This window comes from Carassius gibelio, chromosome B24 (genome assembly GCF_023724105.1).
Source record: "Carassius gibelio isolate Cgi1373 ecotype wild population from Czech Republic chromosome B24, carGib1.2-hapl.c, whole genome shotgun sequence".
Taxonomy (NCBI): domain Eukaryota; kingdom Metazoa; phylum Chordata; class Actinopteri; order Cypriniformes; family Cyprinidae; genus Carassius; species Carassius gibelio.
The window spans coordinates 1115119-1132975 of NC_068419.1; the positions used below are offsets into that span (position 1 = coordinate 1115119).

General features: G+C 42.7%; 1 protein-coding gene across 13 annotated transcripts in view; it reads left to right on the forward strand.

Moving 5' to 3' along the window:
* The window catches only part of LOC128012969 (receptor-type tyrosine-protein phosphatase mu), a 256276-nt gene that overhangs the window by 160897 nt on the left and 77522 nt on the right, over positions 1–17857 (forward strand). For all 13 annotated transcript variants that reach the window (XM_052595595.1, XM_052595589.1, XM_052595585.1 and 10 more), the window contains one exon: positions 12979–13252. In XM_052595595.1, the coding sequence (XP_052451555.1) occupies positions 12979–13252 (274 nt within the window). The remainder of the gene's footprint in view (positions 1–12978; positions 13253–17857) is intronic.

The window sequence follows — 17857 nt, forward strand, 5'->3', positions numbered from 1 at the left end:
GTGGCACTGCTCAGGTGTTATGAGAGACCAGGTGTCTCTGATAGTGGCCTTCAGCTCTTCTGCATTCCTGGGTCTGACATGTCACATCTTCCTCTTCACAATACCCCATAGAAGACAAGTTTGCTGGCCAATTAAGAACAGGGATACAATGGCCCTTAAATCAGGTACTGCTTTGGCAGTGTGTGCTGGTGCCACATCCTGTTGGAAAATGAAATCTGCATCTCCATAAAGTTGATCAGCAGCAGGAAGCATGAAGTGCTCTAAAACTTCCTGGTATACGGCTGCGTTGACCTTGGACCTCAGAAAACACAGTGGACCAACACCAGCAGATGACTTGGCAAACCATCACTGACTGTGGAAACTTTACACTGGACTTCAAGCAACGTGGATTGTGTGCCTCTCCATTCTTCCTCCAGACTCTGGGACCTTGGTTTCCAAAGGAAATGCAAAAGTTACTTTCATTAGAGAACATAACTTTGGACCACTCAGCAGCAGTCCAGTCCTTTTTGTCTTTAGCCCAGGTGAGACGCTTCTGACGCTGTGTCTTGTTCAAGAGTGGCTTGACACCAGGAATGCGAAGCTGAAACCCATGTCTTGCATATGTCTGTGCGTGGTGGTTCTTGAAGCACTGACTCCAGCTGCAGTCCACTCTTTGTGAATCTCCCCCACAGTTTTGAATGGGTTTTGTTTCACTATCCTCTCCAGGATGTGGTTATCCCTATAGAGCTGGTAAGTCCCGCCCCCTCCGTAAAACCCCACTGGACCTCAAAGTTGAAAAACTGTCAATGCAAATGGGATTAATTTCATTAATGGGAGAAAATTATTATTTTCTGGTCCCGTTTGAATTGTGACATGAATGTGAACATATGTTGTCTGTGAATTTTTTATATAATCTTTCATGTGAAGAATGTTACAATTTAGCAGGTAGAAGTTTGATAGGGGTAGACCTTTTGTGACAGCACTTTGTGGACTACAACTCTTTGCTGCTTTCGACATGTTTGAAACGTCAACAACACTAGCACATGGCTCTAGCTCACGGATCCCGCTAAACATGGCTGTGTCTTTGGTGCACTTCACCACCTTCTTTCAGGGAGAGGACAAAATCTTTGAGGTTGGCGAAAACCACAGGTAAGTCAACTTTATGGGGTGACGTCACATAGGCGACATGTAGTCTTTCTCGTTATGTCTTTTCCACAACTGCTAGCCGATAAATCATACCATATACTGTCACTGTTCACATTCATGGCACAATTCAAACGGGACCAGAAAATAATTATTTTCTCCCATTCACTTGCATTGACGGTTTTTCAACTTTAAGGTCCAGCTGGGTTTTACGGAAGGGGCGGGACTTACCAGCTCTATTGCTTGTACACTTTTTTCTACCACATCTTTTCCTTCCCTTCGCCTCTCTATTAATGTGCCGGGACACAGAGCTCTGTGAACAGCCAGCCTATTTAGCAATGACCTTTTGTGTCTTGCCCTCCTTGTGCAAGGTGTGGTCATCTTTTGGACAACTGTCAGGTCAGCAGTCTTCCCCATGATTGTGTAGCCTACAGAACTACTGAGAGACCATTTAAAGGCTTTGCAGGTGTTTTGAGTTAATTAACTGATTAGAGTGTGGCACCAGGTGTCTTCAATATTGAACCTTTTCACAAAATTCTAATTTGGGATTTTCCTTAGTTGTCAGTTATAATCATCAAAATTAAAAGAAATAAACATTTGAAATATATCAGTCTGTGTGTAATGAATGAATATAATATAGAAGTTTCACTTTTTGAATGGAATTAGTGAAATAAATCAACTTTTTGATGATATTCTAATCATATGACCAGCACCTGTATACTTTGTATAAGTGTTTTTTACATTATGCCTCTGGGATAGGCAACTTCGGTCCTGGAGGGCCACTGTCCTGCAGAGTTGAGCTCCATCCCTAATTAAACACACATGAACAAGGCAATCAATGTTTTCAGGATTACTAGATATATACAGGCAGGTGAGTTTTTATCTGGGCTGGAGCTAAACTCTGCAGGACAGTGGCCCTCCAGGACCGGAGTTGCCAATGTAAAATGCAAGTAGACTGCTGTAATATATAATGTAAATATGCTGTATTGCACGACTACAGTATAGTGAACACTGTGTGATTGCACACCTGTTCAAGGACTATGCATTAATTGTGGGGGGAGAGAAACGGTAGAGCATATATTAATAGAATGTGAAGCATACAGAACAGAACGAATCATGCTGTTAGAACAAGTTAAAGAATTAGGTTACACACATTTATCAGTAGAGGGTTTATTTTCCTTTTCTGCATCAAAATCATCAGCATGGCCAGCATGAGATACCTTAAAGAAACAGACTTATTTAATCGAATTTAAGAATAACCAAGAATATATATATATATATATATATATATATATATATATATATATATATATATATATATATATATAATTATTATTATTATATATTTTTTTTCAATACATATTAGTAGAAATCCGCATTGAAGCTCCACACCCCAAACAGTTGGTGGCGGTAATGCACCAAATTGGTATGCCAACCGCCAATAAAAGAAGAAGAAGCACACCTGTTCAAATGTTTTAATGACTAAGGACACACACGGTTGTTCTCCCAACATTCAGCTCACCTTTTGACCCGCTTCGGCCATAAGGTCATGATATTGAGAACATGATAGTGGCCCTTATTTCTTCAGAATCTTGTCCTCTTTTACCTCTTCCTCTGTTTTACCTCTGTATTCTTCCACCACACATACTTACTTCTTCTTCCATGCTGTTCACCCTGTTTGTACCTTGTTGTTCTTAAATTGCCAGAGTGTGTAACACTGTGTTGTGTTGTGCTCTGTCTGTATGCTTCTCAGATGAAGCTTAATGAGATGCACTCTGAGCTATTTTAGGGAACTGGTGGATTATTGGATGATCGAATGCTTTACATTCCCCTTCATTAGTGAAAATCAGAATTCACCTCTGCAATTCAACAATTCAGGACAAAAATGTCTAATAGAAGTGTATAGAAAATTTGCTTGACAGTTTATGACAACTACTATTCTGCATTTAATGACTTAATGAATTAATACCTAGATGTTTTGGGGAGTAAGACTTGGGAGTATTCAGCAGAGAACCATACATTTTGATCAACATGGCATAAGCAATTGATAATGTAAGAAACAGATAAAACGTGTACATAATCAGTTGCATTTGTAATTTGTTCAAATGATGAGCAATTGCTTTTATGAGGTGCACAAGTAAGTAGATAACGTGGAGGTTGAATAAGAATTTTAGTCGTGATCTGAGAAATGCCCCAAAGCGACTAAGAAAAACTTCAAATATAATTAATAGAATATAAAATAAAAAGATGTTTGCTGTACCTTCTTTCCTCTATATAAAAATATAATATAATATAAAGTAATATAATGCAATGTAATGTCATATAATATAATTATATAATAAATGAAGGAATATAATGTAATGTAATATAATTAATATAATATATAATGTAATATAAAATAATATAATATTATATAACATAAAGAGAATGTTTGCTTGTTTGCTGTAAGTGAATGTGTTGCTCTGGTTACAGACGCGCGTGCTCTGGGTGGGGGAGGGGCCTGGCTGCGCTGTCAGGGAAATGGCAGGACGCAAAGTTGGAGAAAACACTTAAAACAAATAACATCACTTATAAAAGCAAGCGAATCTGCCTGTTTTCACATATTTTAATTGCTTGTATATTTTTATTGAATAAACTCAGATGTATATCACCACACCCACAATAACAGATTTAAACAGTTGCCCCTCCGCTTTTGGAAGGAAATATGTTACTTTTCAAATTCACATGATGTAATGTGTCTGTCCCTTCCCGCGTCAAACTCGTTCCTACAGCATTAATATCCGATGTAAGTGCTGTAGTCATGGTGACGCGGGGCAGCGCGATCTTTACACACGCACACGGAGCAGACTCTGATGCGAGAGAAAAACGCGAGGATTAAAAGTTGTAAAACATGCTAATATGAATCGCGAGAGCTCCTGCTGCTCAATGCATATTGGTCTAATCTTATTTAATACTAATTATTGGGAATTTATCTGTAATTTAATGTGGATTATCTGTCAATTCATTCACAATCAACATGTTTTTTGCCTCCGCCATCTTTATTGATGACGTATTGGCCTCTGATTGGTCAGATCACCAAGTCCCGCTCCCATAGCGGCTTCCTGCGCTCTGATTGGCCAGAATCCCCAAAGTGTGTATCTTTTCCGGAAGTGCAGTACTCCTAGAGGGCGCTGTGTTATACACACTTTAGTGGGGGGGCATACACACTTCAGGTACACAAATCACTTAAAAGTGATTTTTTGGGACAAGTGAGATTTTAAGCCTGGAAACCATTTTAGAGCATGCTGAATGCCACTGTATAGTCAAACAAATGAGGACATACAAAATGTCCTCAATTTTTTGGGTGGTCCTCAGTTTACTGGTGTGTATTCTGGTGAATGTACCCAAAAGTGATATAAGTAAGTGCACACACACACACTCACACACACACACACACACACACACACACTCCCACACACACACACTCACACACACTCACACACACACACACACACACACACTCACACACACTCACACACACACTCACACACAGAGCGGGAGGATGACTGAAGCGTGTGACTGAGAACACGTATGATGTGAGATCAGCTGACCGTATGTGAGTCTGTTCCTGCGGTGTTTAAAAGCCTCCATTAAGATCCAGAGACACCAGCGGGTCACGAACACTTTTAGTGCATTTAGAAAAGGTGCATAACAAAAGTTAAAGTTAAAGAAAGAGAACAGTCTTAAAGTGAAGTGTGAGGAACGTTCATGTAACTTTAGAGTCACAGTCTTCATCCCTTGCTTTATTTCCAGCAGGAAGCTCGATGAATGAATGATGGAAGCATGAATAAACCACGCGTCTGTTTTTGCACTTCTGACTTCAGGGTGAAATATTCAGACGATGTTGTTGTCCGAGGGCGTTTTAATGGAGGAGGACAGACGGGCGACAAAAGATGCGTTAGAAGCGTCTCACGAGTCGTCTTCGGTCCAGAAACACTTTCTCTTCTTCACTTCTTCTTCATGCATGATTCAGCTTCAGGAGAGAAAACAGCCGATCATCTTAATGCGCTCCGGCAGGTCTTAATGAAACACACGTCTCCTTAATTACGGGGTAAGGGTGGGTTTTGTTTAGCGGCGGGGAGCGTGATTTCACACATTAAGAAGGAGATTTGGCTTTGGGTGCTTCAGTCCGGCGCTGAATATCTGCCGCTTCACGCTTTAGCATCAATCAACAATAACTCAGAGCTAAATAAAAATGTATAAATAAAAAATACAATGATAACTACAAATATAAAATGTATTTCAAATAATAAAATAATGCTGGTCCAAAATCAGTATCACAATATGATTATTTTCGTTAGAAATTCAACAAAGAAATTGTTTAATTAATAATTATATTCATATCTTCAGTGCAAAAAAAGTCTTGTTCTTCCTCAGAATGTTTTTTTTTGTTATAATAATATTTTATGAAATACTTTAATGCATAAATAAATAAATAATCTTTATTGTTTTTATTTTATTTTATTTAGTTTTGTATCATTTCATTGTAAAATATACTGAAAAATTAAATATAAAAAAATAACATTTAACCACAAATTTCCATTACTTGCATGCATAAATAAATAATCTTTACTGTAATGCTTTTTTATTTTTTTATCATTTAATTAAAAAATGTACTAAAATACTAAAATATTTTGGTTTTAAATTGCATTTTAAAGGCAAATTTCCATTAGTTGCATCCATGCATAAATAAATTATCTTTAATGGTTTTACTATTAGTATTTTTTTATTATTTTTGTGTAATTTAATTTTAAAATGGACTGAAATACTAAATATTTTTTAAAAATTGCATTTTACCCCAAATAACCATTACTTAATAAATAAATAATCTTTACTATAACGCTTTTATTATTAATTTTTGTATCATTTAACTTTTAAATGTACTAAAAAATCAACTAATTTAAAAAATGTGTAAAAAATTGCATTTTACCCCAAATTTCCATTACTTGCATGCATAAATAAACAAATAATCTTTACTGTAATGCTTTTACAATTTTTTAGTATCATTTAATTTTTAAATGTCCTAAAATACTAAAATATATTTTTTAAATTATGCAAAATTGCATTTTACCCCAAATTTTCATTACTTACTTGCATGCGTGTATGCGTGCATGCATAAGTAAATAAATAAAAGTATAATTTGAAATAAGAATGTGTTGTGTAATGAGTATCTCAGCGTCTGAGAATCAGTGTGACGTTATTGAGAGCGAAGCACAGCGGCTGTATGTTTCCGACAGAGATCCTGAGACTGAGACGGTGTTCAGGTGAAGCCGGGGGGAAATTAGGAAAGCGCCGAACAAAGTGGCACAGCTGGGTGAAAATAGAAATGTGTTTTTAAACGCTTTCACATTCCTGCTCTATTCTGGCAGAAATTGGTCACAGCTGGTTTGAGCCGAGGTGTCTTTATATCCGATGCGTGTAAATGTCAGGTTAAACAGCAGATGTTTCCTCCTCATCATAAATGTGATTCGATCGCTTCGAGAGAGCGTTCAATACAAGCGTGTGTGACTGAAAAACACACATCTTAATTCAGTGTGATTTTCATCACTATCAGCTTTTGATGTGTGTGTATGCATATATGTATGTTTGTGTGTGTTTCTGTTTTCCCATTACTGTAATTACAATTATTACTATTATTATTATTATTTTTATTTCACAAGAATTTTGTTTTGATTTACTCTTCAATAAAATTTTAATTAAATTGTATAAAGTTTTACTTAAATTTTTTTACTGTAATGCAAAAATAGTGTCTAATTTAATTATATTTATTTTTTCCTATTACTGTAATTACTACAATTACAATTAATTTAGATTATTATTATTATTTAGTATTAGATTACTTTTTAATTGAATAACATTTTATAGTATTTTAGTTTGTAAATGGAAATGATTGTGACTATAATCTAAGTAGTAAATGAAACAAAAGAAAAAAATTATAAAAAACATCACATTTTACCTTAAATTATATATATATATATATATATATATATATATATATATATATATATATATATATATATATATATATATATATATATATAATTATTATTTTTAATTTATTATTGATTATATAGAAAATGTGTAGACACACATTTTAATTTAATTTAATTTAATTTATAAAATATTAGCATTTTACCCTAAATGCTTTTTTAATTTAATTTAATTTAATTTAATTTAATTTAATGCAGTATATGTATTGTCACGGACATATAAGATGTTTTATTCTATGCATTACTTCGACTGAAGATGTGCGTGGCTTCGTGAGTATCATGGTGTCTGTTTTGGCAGGAATTGGTCACAGCAGCTTTGCCTTTATATCTTCTGCGTGTAAACATGAAAACACGAGGTGAGATTAAACGGCAGATGTGTGACGCGGTCATGAATGCGAGTGCGTAGGACTGAACTGAATGCGAGCGTGTGTTGAGATGTCTTCTGAAGTCTGGCACAATAGTGTAAGGGGATCAGTGTGAACGCTGCTTGTTTCGGCCGTCGCCCCCACAGGTTTTCATGAGGAACGCTCCTCCGGCTCTCCTCTATTTCTGGAGACGATGGGATTGTTCTCGCTCCCGTCCCTCGGGGCAGCTGCTCTCTTCTTCTTCTGCTGTTGTTTCTTCTGGAGGCTTGGGTCAGAGCCGTGTCTCAGGAGAGTCTCTGCGTATCTCTGCGCATCGCTGATGATGACGGAAAGCAGCTTTTATTATTGCGTGGATTACATGCTAAGAAATCTTTATCCTCTTTTGATTTCCCCGGTTCCTCTTAAAGAACAGCAGGATGGTTTTACAGCCCCTGATCCTCCTTTTATGATCTTTTCTGTCACTTTAGGATATTTTATTCCAAAGTTGATTTTTATTAGCTTCTCTTGAAATCATAACAGCATTTTGTCTTTATAGAATTTATGACTTTTTAGGTGATTCTCAACTTCAGATCATATTCACCTCAAAAAGAAAGAAAATGAGGCCTAGTTTTAGAACCAGTATTTTATTATTATTATTTTTTATATATTTTTTTTTATATATTGTGTATATATATGTATATATATATATATTTTTTTTTCTGTATTTTTACATTTAATAAAATGTAAATTACATTTTTTTTTACATAAAATAATTATTTATAAAAAATAATATTTTACCTCAAATTATTTTTTACTATAATGCAAAAAGATTCAATATTTACTTTTTTTTTTTTATTGTGCTTTTTTATAATACATTTTTAAATCACATTTACCCTAAATTTTCATTTCTCTAACCCTGTATTTTTTTAAAGCATAATTTTAATAAAACGTGTGTGACCTTGTTCACACCAACTGACCAATGAGTACTTTTAAAAAAAATAAAACTTTATATGTATAAAAAAATTCACGTTACCCCAAATTCTCATTACTTTTATAATGTAAAAAAATAATTTATTTTATGTAAGTATTATCTCAATGAATGTGTACATAGTACTTTTTTAATAAAAAAAAAAATTTATGCAAAAAATATAGATTTTTTTTCTTTATTTTTTAAATATCTTATTATTTGAAAAAAAAAAAAAAATCCAATAAATGTAAAATTTAAAATAAATGGAACATTTGTGTGACGTTATGTTCATACCAATTTTCCAATGAGTACTTTTTACCATAGTACTGTACATAATAGGAAAACATTTATTTTATTTGTATTTTTTATGTTTGTTCTGATTTTATTTTATTTTTTTCTCGTCCTCTGATTCTCGGCCTGTACGTGTTCCTGAAAGTGAATGTCTGTCTTTGCTCTGATCCTCAGCAGGTGTAAATCTGGCAGCTTTATGAAAGAGGGAGTAAATCAGGGATCTTTAGAGATGCTGTTAAATCTGCTGGACACACGAGTCTGATCAATACATCCAGCGCTCGGCCTTAACTTCACACATACATCACACTCAGACGGAGATGTATTTCTCTCTCTCTCTCTCTCTCCCTCTCTCTCTCTCTCCCTCCCTCTCTCTCCCTCTCTCTCTCTCTCTCTCCCTCCCTCCCCCTCTCTCTCTCTCTCTCTCTCTCTCTGTGTGTGTTGTGGATGCAGGTTGTGTTGTCCGTGCACTGATTACTTGTTTCTAACGAGCTGCGCTCACATAGCGCTCCAGCAGCTTCCGGTTGCCATGGCTTCAGCTTCCTCCTCGTTAATTAAAGGATGAGTTTGTAAGGTCTCTGATCCTGGAGGCCAAGAATGCAGCAGCTGGAACCAGAGGAAGATTTCGTGCATTTGAGAAAATCAACACGTCTGGAAACAAAGCCGCTTACTCTAATACTAACTACAAACAGCAGTCATTATTACTGGTGTGACACTGAAGAATAGGGTACGTTTATATGCATATAAAGCACTAAAACATGTTTAATTCAATATTTATTCATCTTAATTAAAGCTGGAAAAACACAGTTTTAGAATTGTGAAAGGTTATGAATAATAATCACTAAAACCTATTTATTTATTTATTTTTATGTTTTTATTTAGTTTGTTAGTTAATTTTTTATGTCAATTAAAGCTACAAAACACATTTTTTTATATATTACACTAAAAATGTCTAAAACCATGTGAAGTAAATTGTACAGAGTTTATTTATTTGGTTGGTTATGTGATTTCTTTGATCAAATTTGTGCTAGAATTTAGAAAAGTTAGAACTACTACTTTTATTTGTTTGTTTGTTTGTTTATTTATTCTTTATTTAAATTAAATATCCTTTAGAGCTGAAAAACTATTTTTATATTACTATTTTATTATTAAAATATATGTAGTAAAATATATTAATATAACATGTTCATGTTAGAAGAAATATTACATTGTATCATTGTAAAAAGCCATATACACTTGTGATTATGAATAGAACAGTGCTGAATAGACACATTCTGCTGGTGATGTCAGACTTTGGGACTCTATGTGAATATTCATAAGCATGATATTCATATTCATAATATGTGTTAATGAGAGACACATACATACACCGAGTGCTAGGAATAAATCTGCAGAAAGTGTTTGAGTCACATTCACAGCTTGTTTCTGAAAAATAAAGCCTAGTTCTGAAGATGATGATGATTGTACGGCTGTGTGTGTGTGTATGTGTGTGTGTGTGTGTGTCTGCGGTTCAGCTGAAGGTCTGGAGATCACAGCGGTCAGTGTCATATCAGTAAAGTAATGGCTGGCCTTTAAGTCGGCAGTAAATCTTCAGAAAAGCCTTGTTCTGCTCTTTAGCAGCTGAGTTATTCTCTGCTGACGCTCCAGATCTGCTCTTTGTTCTGCTCCTCATTAAACATCCCATCACTCGCCTCTCGCTCCGTTATTAATATTTGATGCGTCTGATCCCAACAGTGTCTGTAGTTGTGTAGTAACACCTTAAACTTAGAAACATTACTTCAACACGGGAGAAAAACGACATTTGTTATTTTGTATTAATTTATTTATAATTAATATTTTATTGTTAACATGCATATAAACTGTATATATTTTAATTTAATTAATTTATTTATTTTAGATATTTATTTTATATTATTTGATTTAGATATATATATATAATTATCATATTAGAATCTTTTTCTTTTTTTTTAGGTAATTTTATTAAAAGAGAATATCTTCCCCCAGAAACAGGTTTATTCTGGTTTCTTCTCAGTGTAGGAGTTTGACCTTCTTCTTCTTTCGCCGGATTTACAGCTGAACATCATGTAGGCGATTAGCGAATGACTAAATGATTCCAGAACAAAAGTTATTGATTCTATTAACCTTTGTGAAATAATTCATCTGTGTCTGATTAACCTAAAGCCCTCTTAATTCAATTATCAGTGAGTCCGGGGTAATGTTCGGCTAATTGCACCAATCACAGGTTTTAATTGCGGGGTCGCTCAGAAGAGATGGAGCTGCTGCTCTGATGAACAGAACACGGAGAAATGAGCTTCTGATCAAAGACTGAACTAATACAGACAGAGAGATGGAGGGATGCTGGACAGAAGATGGGGGGATGATTAGATGGTGTACGGATAGAGAGATGATGGATAGATTGAATTGATAGAGGGATGTTAGATGGAGGGTGGATGGATGATGGATGGATGGGCAGATTTAGAGATGGATAAAAGATGAATAGATGGAGGGATGCTAGATAAAACATGGATGATGGATAGAAGGATAATGGAAAAATATATAGATGGATGGAGAGAGATGGTGAATGAATAGATGGATAATGGATGGATAGAATGGATAGATAAATGGAGGGATGAAAGATGGATGGATATATGATGGATGGATAGAAGATGAAAAGATAAATGGATGATGGATAGAAGGTAGACGGAAAAATGGATGATAGATGAAAAGATTGATAGATGGTGGATGGATGTATAGATGAATGGATGGATGGATGGAAGATTGATAGATAGATGGGGATGCTAGATGGATGGATAGAAAGGATAGATGATAAAAAGTTAGATGGATGATGGATGGATGATGCATAGAAGGTAGATGGACAAATGGATGAATGGATGAAACCATGAAATAATTGAATTGATAGATGGTGGGTGGATGTATAGATGATGAATGAATGGATGGATAGAAGATTGATAGATAGATGGGGATGCTAGATAGGTAGATGATGTATGAATAAATGGAGGGATGCTAGATGGATGGATGGATAGAAAATGGATGGATGAAGGGATGCTGGGATGTTGGATGGATGGGTAGAAGATGGATCGATGGAGGAATGTTAGATGGATAGAAGATGGATAGATGGAGGAATGTTAGATGGATAGATGGATGGATGGATGGGTGAATAGAAGATGGATGGATGGATGGACGGATAGAAGATGGATCGATGGAGGGATGTTAGATGGATAGATGGATGGATGGATGAATAGAAGATGGATAGATGGATGGATGGATAGAATATGGATAGATGGATGGATGGATGAATAGAAGATGGATAGATATATGGGTGGATGGATGTATAGAAGATGGATGGATGGATGGATGGAAGGATGCTAGATGGATAAAAGATGGATAGATGGATGGATTGAGGGATGCTGGGATGATAGATGGATGGATGGATGGATGGAGTGAATGATAGTTGGGTGACTGGTCTGACTGTAGTGAACAGGAAGTGTGTGTAGTGTTCATCATCTGATTCACAGGAAGTGCAGCTGTAATATACTGCTCATAGTTTCAGCTTCATCATATCCTCACTCAGACTCCGTCTCTCTTCATCCGCAGGAGAAGTGCAGAGGAAAGCTCTGTGATTTCACTGCTGTGTGGCTCTTGTTCTCTGGGCTCGAGCAGAAATGCAGCGCTGCGTGTCAGAGTTCAGTGTTTTTAATATCTGAGAATAGTGCGATGAGTTTTATTTGATGCTGTTGAGATCCTCTATAGATGGATCAGTCCGTCAGCTCTGTAAACGAGCCTCGGGCCGCCGGCTCTAGCCAGGTAATTAGATGTGTTCAGAGGAAGAAACTCTGCCCCGGTGTCTCGAGAAGAGTTTGGATGCAGGAAGACTGCAATCAAGGAAAACACGGTGTCGTGCTGAACATACAGTAAACATGTGTGAGTCCGTTATAATAATGCGTGCAAGTATCCTATTTTGGAAAGACATCTAAATTCTTGAAAAAAGCTTGCAGAAAATACAGATTTTTGGGAACCAGGCTTTAATCAATTGGTTTACTTTGCTGGATATAGTAAAAGATGACAAAATAAACAATAGAAACAAGATAACTGGTCCATGCTTCATTACATAAATTGTGCGATTAATCGTGATTAATCGCCAAAAAAGTGTGATTAATCAGATAAAAAATTGCAATCAGTTGACATCCCTGTGTGTGTGTGTGTGCAGTGTGTATCAGGTGGTGGTAGAAGAGGAGCGTCCGCGTCGTTCCCGGAGAGCCGCTGAGATCCTGCGCTGTTACCCGATTCCCATCCACTTCCAGAACGCGTCCGTGCTGAACTCACAGTACTACTTCACCGCGGAGTTCCCAGCCGCTCGCATCCAGACGCCGCTGCCCTTCACCGTCGGAGACAACCGAACCTACGACGGCTTCTGGAACCTTCCTCTGCTGCCGCACAAGAGCTACAGCGTCTACTATCAGGCCGTCAGCACGGCCAACGGGGTGAGCACACACTCCACACACTCCACACACTCCACACACTCCACACACCCCACACACCCCACACACTCCACACACCCCACACACTCCACACACCCCACACACCCCACACACTCCACACACCCCACACACTCCACACACTCCACACACCCCACACACCCCACACACTCCACACACTCCACACACTCCACACACCCCACACACCCCACACACTCCACACACCCCACACACTCCACACACCCCACACACCCCACACACCCCACACACCCCACACACCCCACACACTCCACACACTCCACACACCCCACACACTCCACACACCCCACACACTCCACACACTCCACACACTCCACACACCCCACACACTCCACAGCGCACAGACTCCACACACTCCACACACTCCACACACTCCACACACCCCACACACTCCACACACTCCACACACCCCACACACCCCACACACTCCACACACTCCACACACTCCACACACCCCACACACTCCACACACCCCACACACTCCACACACCCCACACACTCCACACACTCCACACACTCCACACACCCCACACACCCCACACACTCCACACACCCCACACACTCCACACACCCCACACACTCCACACACCCCACACACCCCACACACTCCACACACTCCTCACACTCCACACACTCCACACACCCCACACACTCCACACACTCCACACACCCCACACACTCCACACACACCCCACACACTCCGCACACTCCGCACACCCCACACACTCCACCCACTCCACACACCCCACACACTCCACACACTCCACACACCCCACACACCCCACACACTCCACACACCCCACACACTCCACACACCCCACACACCCCACACACCCCACACCGCACACACTCCACACACCCCACACACCCCACACACCCCACACACTCCACACACTCCACACACCCCACACACCCCACACACTCCACACACTCCACACACCCCACACACTCCACACACTCCACACACCCCACACACTCCACACACCCCACACACCCCACACACTCCACACACCCCGCACACTCCACACACTCCACACACTCCACACACCCCGCACACCCCGCACACCCCACACACCCCACACACTCCACACACTCCACACACTCCACACACCCCACACACCCCACACACCCCACACACCCCACACCGCACACACCGCACACACTCCACACACCCCACACACGCCACACACTCCACACACTCCACACACCCCACACACCCCACACACCCCACACACTCCACACACCCACACACTCCACACACCCCACACACCCCACACACTCCACACCGCACACACTCCACACACCCCACACACCCCACACACTCCACACACCCCACACACCCCACACACCCCACACACCCCACACACTCCACACACCCCACACACCCCACACACCCCACACCGCACACACCGCACACACCCCACACACCCCACACACCCCACACACTCCACACACCCCACACACTCCACACACTCCACACACCCCACACACCCCACACACCCCACACACGCCACACACCCCACACACTCCACACACTCCACACACTCCACACATCCCACACACTCCACACACGCCACACACCCCACACACTCCACAGCGCACAGACTCCACCCCACACACCACACACACTCCACACACTCCACACACTTCACACACCCCACACACCCCACACACCCCACACTCCACACACCCCACACACCCCACACACTCCACACACCCCACACACCCCACACACCCCACACATTCCACACACCCCACACACCCCACACACTCCACACACTCCACACACTCCACACATTCCACACACCCCACACACCCCACACACTCCACACACCACACACACCCCACACACTCCACACACTCCACACACCACACACACCCCACACACTCCACACACTCCACACACTCCACACACCCCACACACCCCACACACCCCACACACCCCACACACCCAACACACCCCACACACCCCACACACACCCCACACACCCCACACACGCCACACACCCCACACACTCCACACACTCCACACACCCCACACACCCCACACACGCCACACACCCCACACACCCCACACACTCCACACACTCCACACACTCCACACACCCCACACACCCCACACACTCCACACACCCACACACTCCACACACCCCACACACCCCACACACTCCACACCGCACACACTCCACACACCCCACACACCCCACACACTCCACACACCCCACACACCCCACACACCCCACACACCCCACACACCCCACACACTCCACACACCCCACACACCCCACACACTCCACACCCCACACACTCCACACACCCCACACACCCCACACACGCCACACACCCCACACACTCCACACACTCCACACACTCCACACATCCCACACACTCCACACACGCCACACACCCCACACACTCCACAGCGCACAGACTCCACCCCACACACCCCACACACCCCACACACGCCACACACCCCACACACTCCACACACTCCACACACTCCACACATCCCACACACTCCACACACGCCACACACCCCACACACTCCACAGTGCACAGACTCCACCCCACACACCACACACTCCACACACTCCACACACTTCACACACCCCACACACCCCACACACCCCACACTCCACACACCCCACACACCCCACACACTCCACACACCCCACACACCCCACACACCCCACACACCCCACACATTCCACACACCCCACACACCCCACACACTCCACACACTCCACACATTCCACACACCCCACACACCCCACACACCACACACACCCCACACACTCCACACACTCCACACACCACACACACCCCACACACTCCACACACTCCACACACTCCACACACCCCACACACTCCACACACTCCACACACCCCACACACCCAACACACCCCACACACCCCACACACACCCCACACACCCCACACACGCCACACACCCCACACACTCCACACACTCCACACATCCCACACACCCCACACACGCCACACACCCCACACACCCCACACACTCCACACACTCCACACACTCCACACACCCCACACACCCCACACACTCCACACACCCACACACTCCACACACCCCACACACCCCACACACTCCACACCGCACACACTCCACACACCCCACACACCCCACACACTCCACACACCCCACACACTCCACACACTCCACACACCCCACACACCCCACACACCCCACACACTCCACACACCCCACACACCCCACACACTCCACACACCCCACACACCCCACACACCCCACACACGCCACACACCCCACACACTCCACACACTCCACACACTCCACACATCCCACACACTCCACACACGCCACACACCCCACACACTCCACAGCGCACAGACTCCACCCCACACACCACACACACTCCACACACTCCACACACTTCACACACCCCACACACCCCACACACCCCACACTCCACACACCCCACACACCCCACACACCCCACACACTCCACACACCCCACACACCCCACACACCCCACACACCCCACACATTCCACACACCCCACACACCCCACACACTCCACACACTCCACACACTCCACACATTCCACACACCCCACACACCCCACACACTCCACACACCACACACACCCCACACACTCCACACACTCCACACACCACACACACCCCACACACTCCACACACTCCACACACCCCACACACTCCACACACTCCACACACCCCACACACCCAACACACCCCACACACCCCACACACACCCCACACACCCCACACACGCCACACACCCCACACACTCCACACACTCCACACATCCCACACACCCCACACACGCCACACACCCCACACACCCCACACACTCCACACACTCCACACACTCCACACACCCCACACACTCCACACACCCACACACTCCACACACCCCACACACCCCACACACTCCACACCGCACACACTCCACACACCCCACACACCCCACACACCCCACACACCCCACACACTCCACACACTCCACACACCCCACACACCCCACACACCCCACACACTCCACACACCCCACACACCCCACACACTCCACACCGCACACACCCCACACACCCCACACACTCCACACACCCCACACACTCCACACACCCCACACACCCCACACACCCCACACACGCCACACACCCCACACACTCCACACACTCCACACATCCCACACACTCCACACACGCCACACACCACACACACTCCACACACTCCACACATTCCACACACCCCACACACCCCACACACCCCACACACTCCACACACCACACACACCCCACACACTCCACACACTCCACACACCACACACACCACACACACCCCACACACTCCACACACCCCACACACTCCACACACCCCACACACTCCACACACCCCACACACCCCACACACCCCACACACGCCACACACCCCACACACCCCACACACCCCACACACTTCACACACCCCACACACCCCACACACCCCACACACCCCACACACTCCACACACCCCACACACCCCACACACCCCACACACTCCACACACTCCACACGCACACCA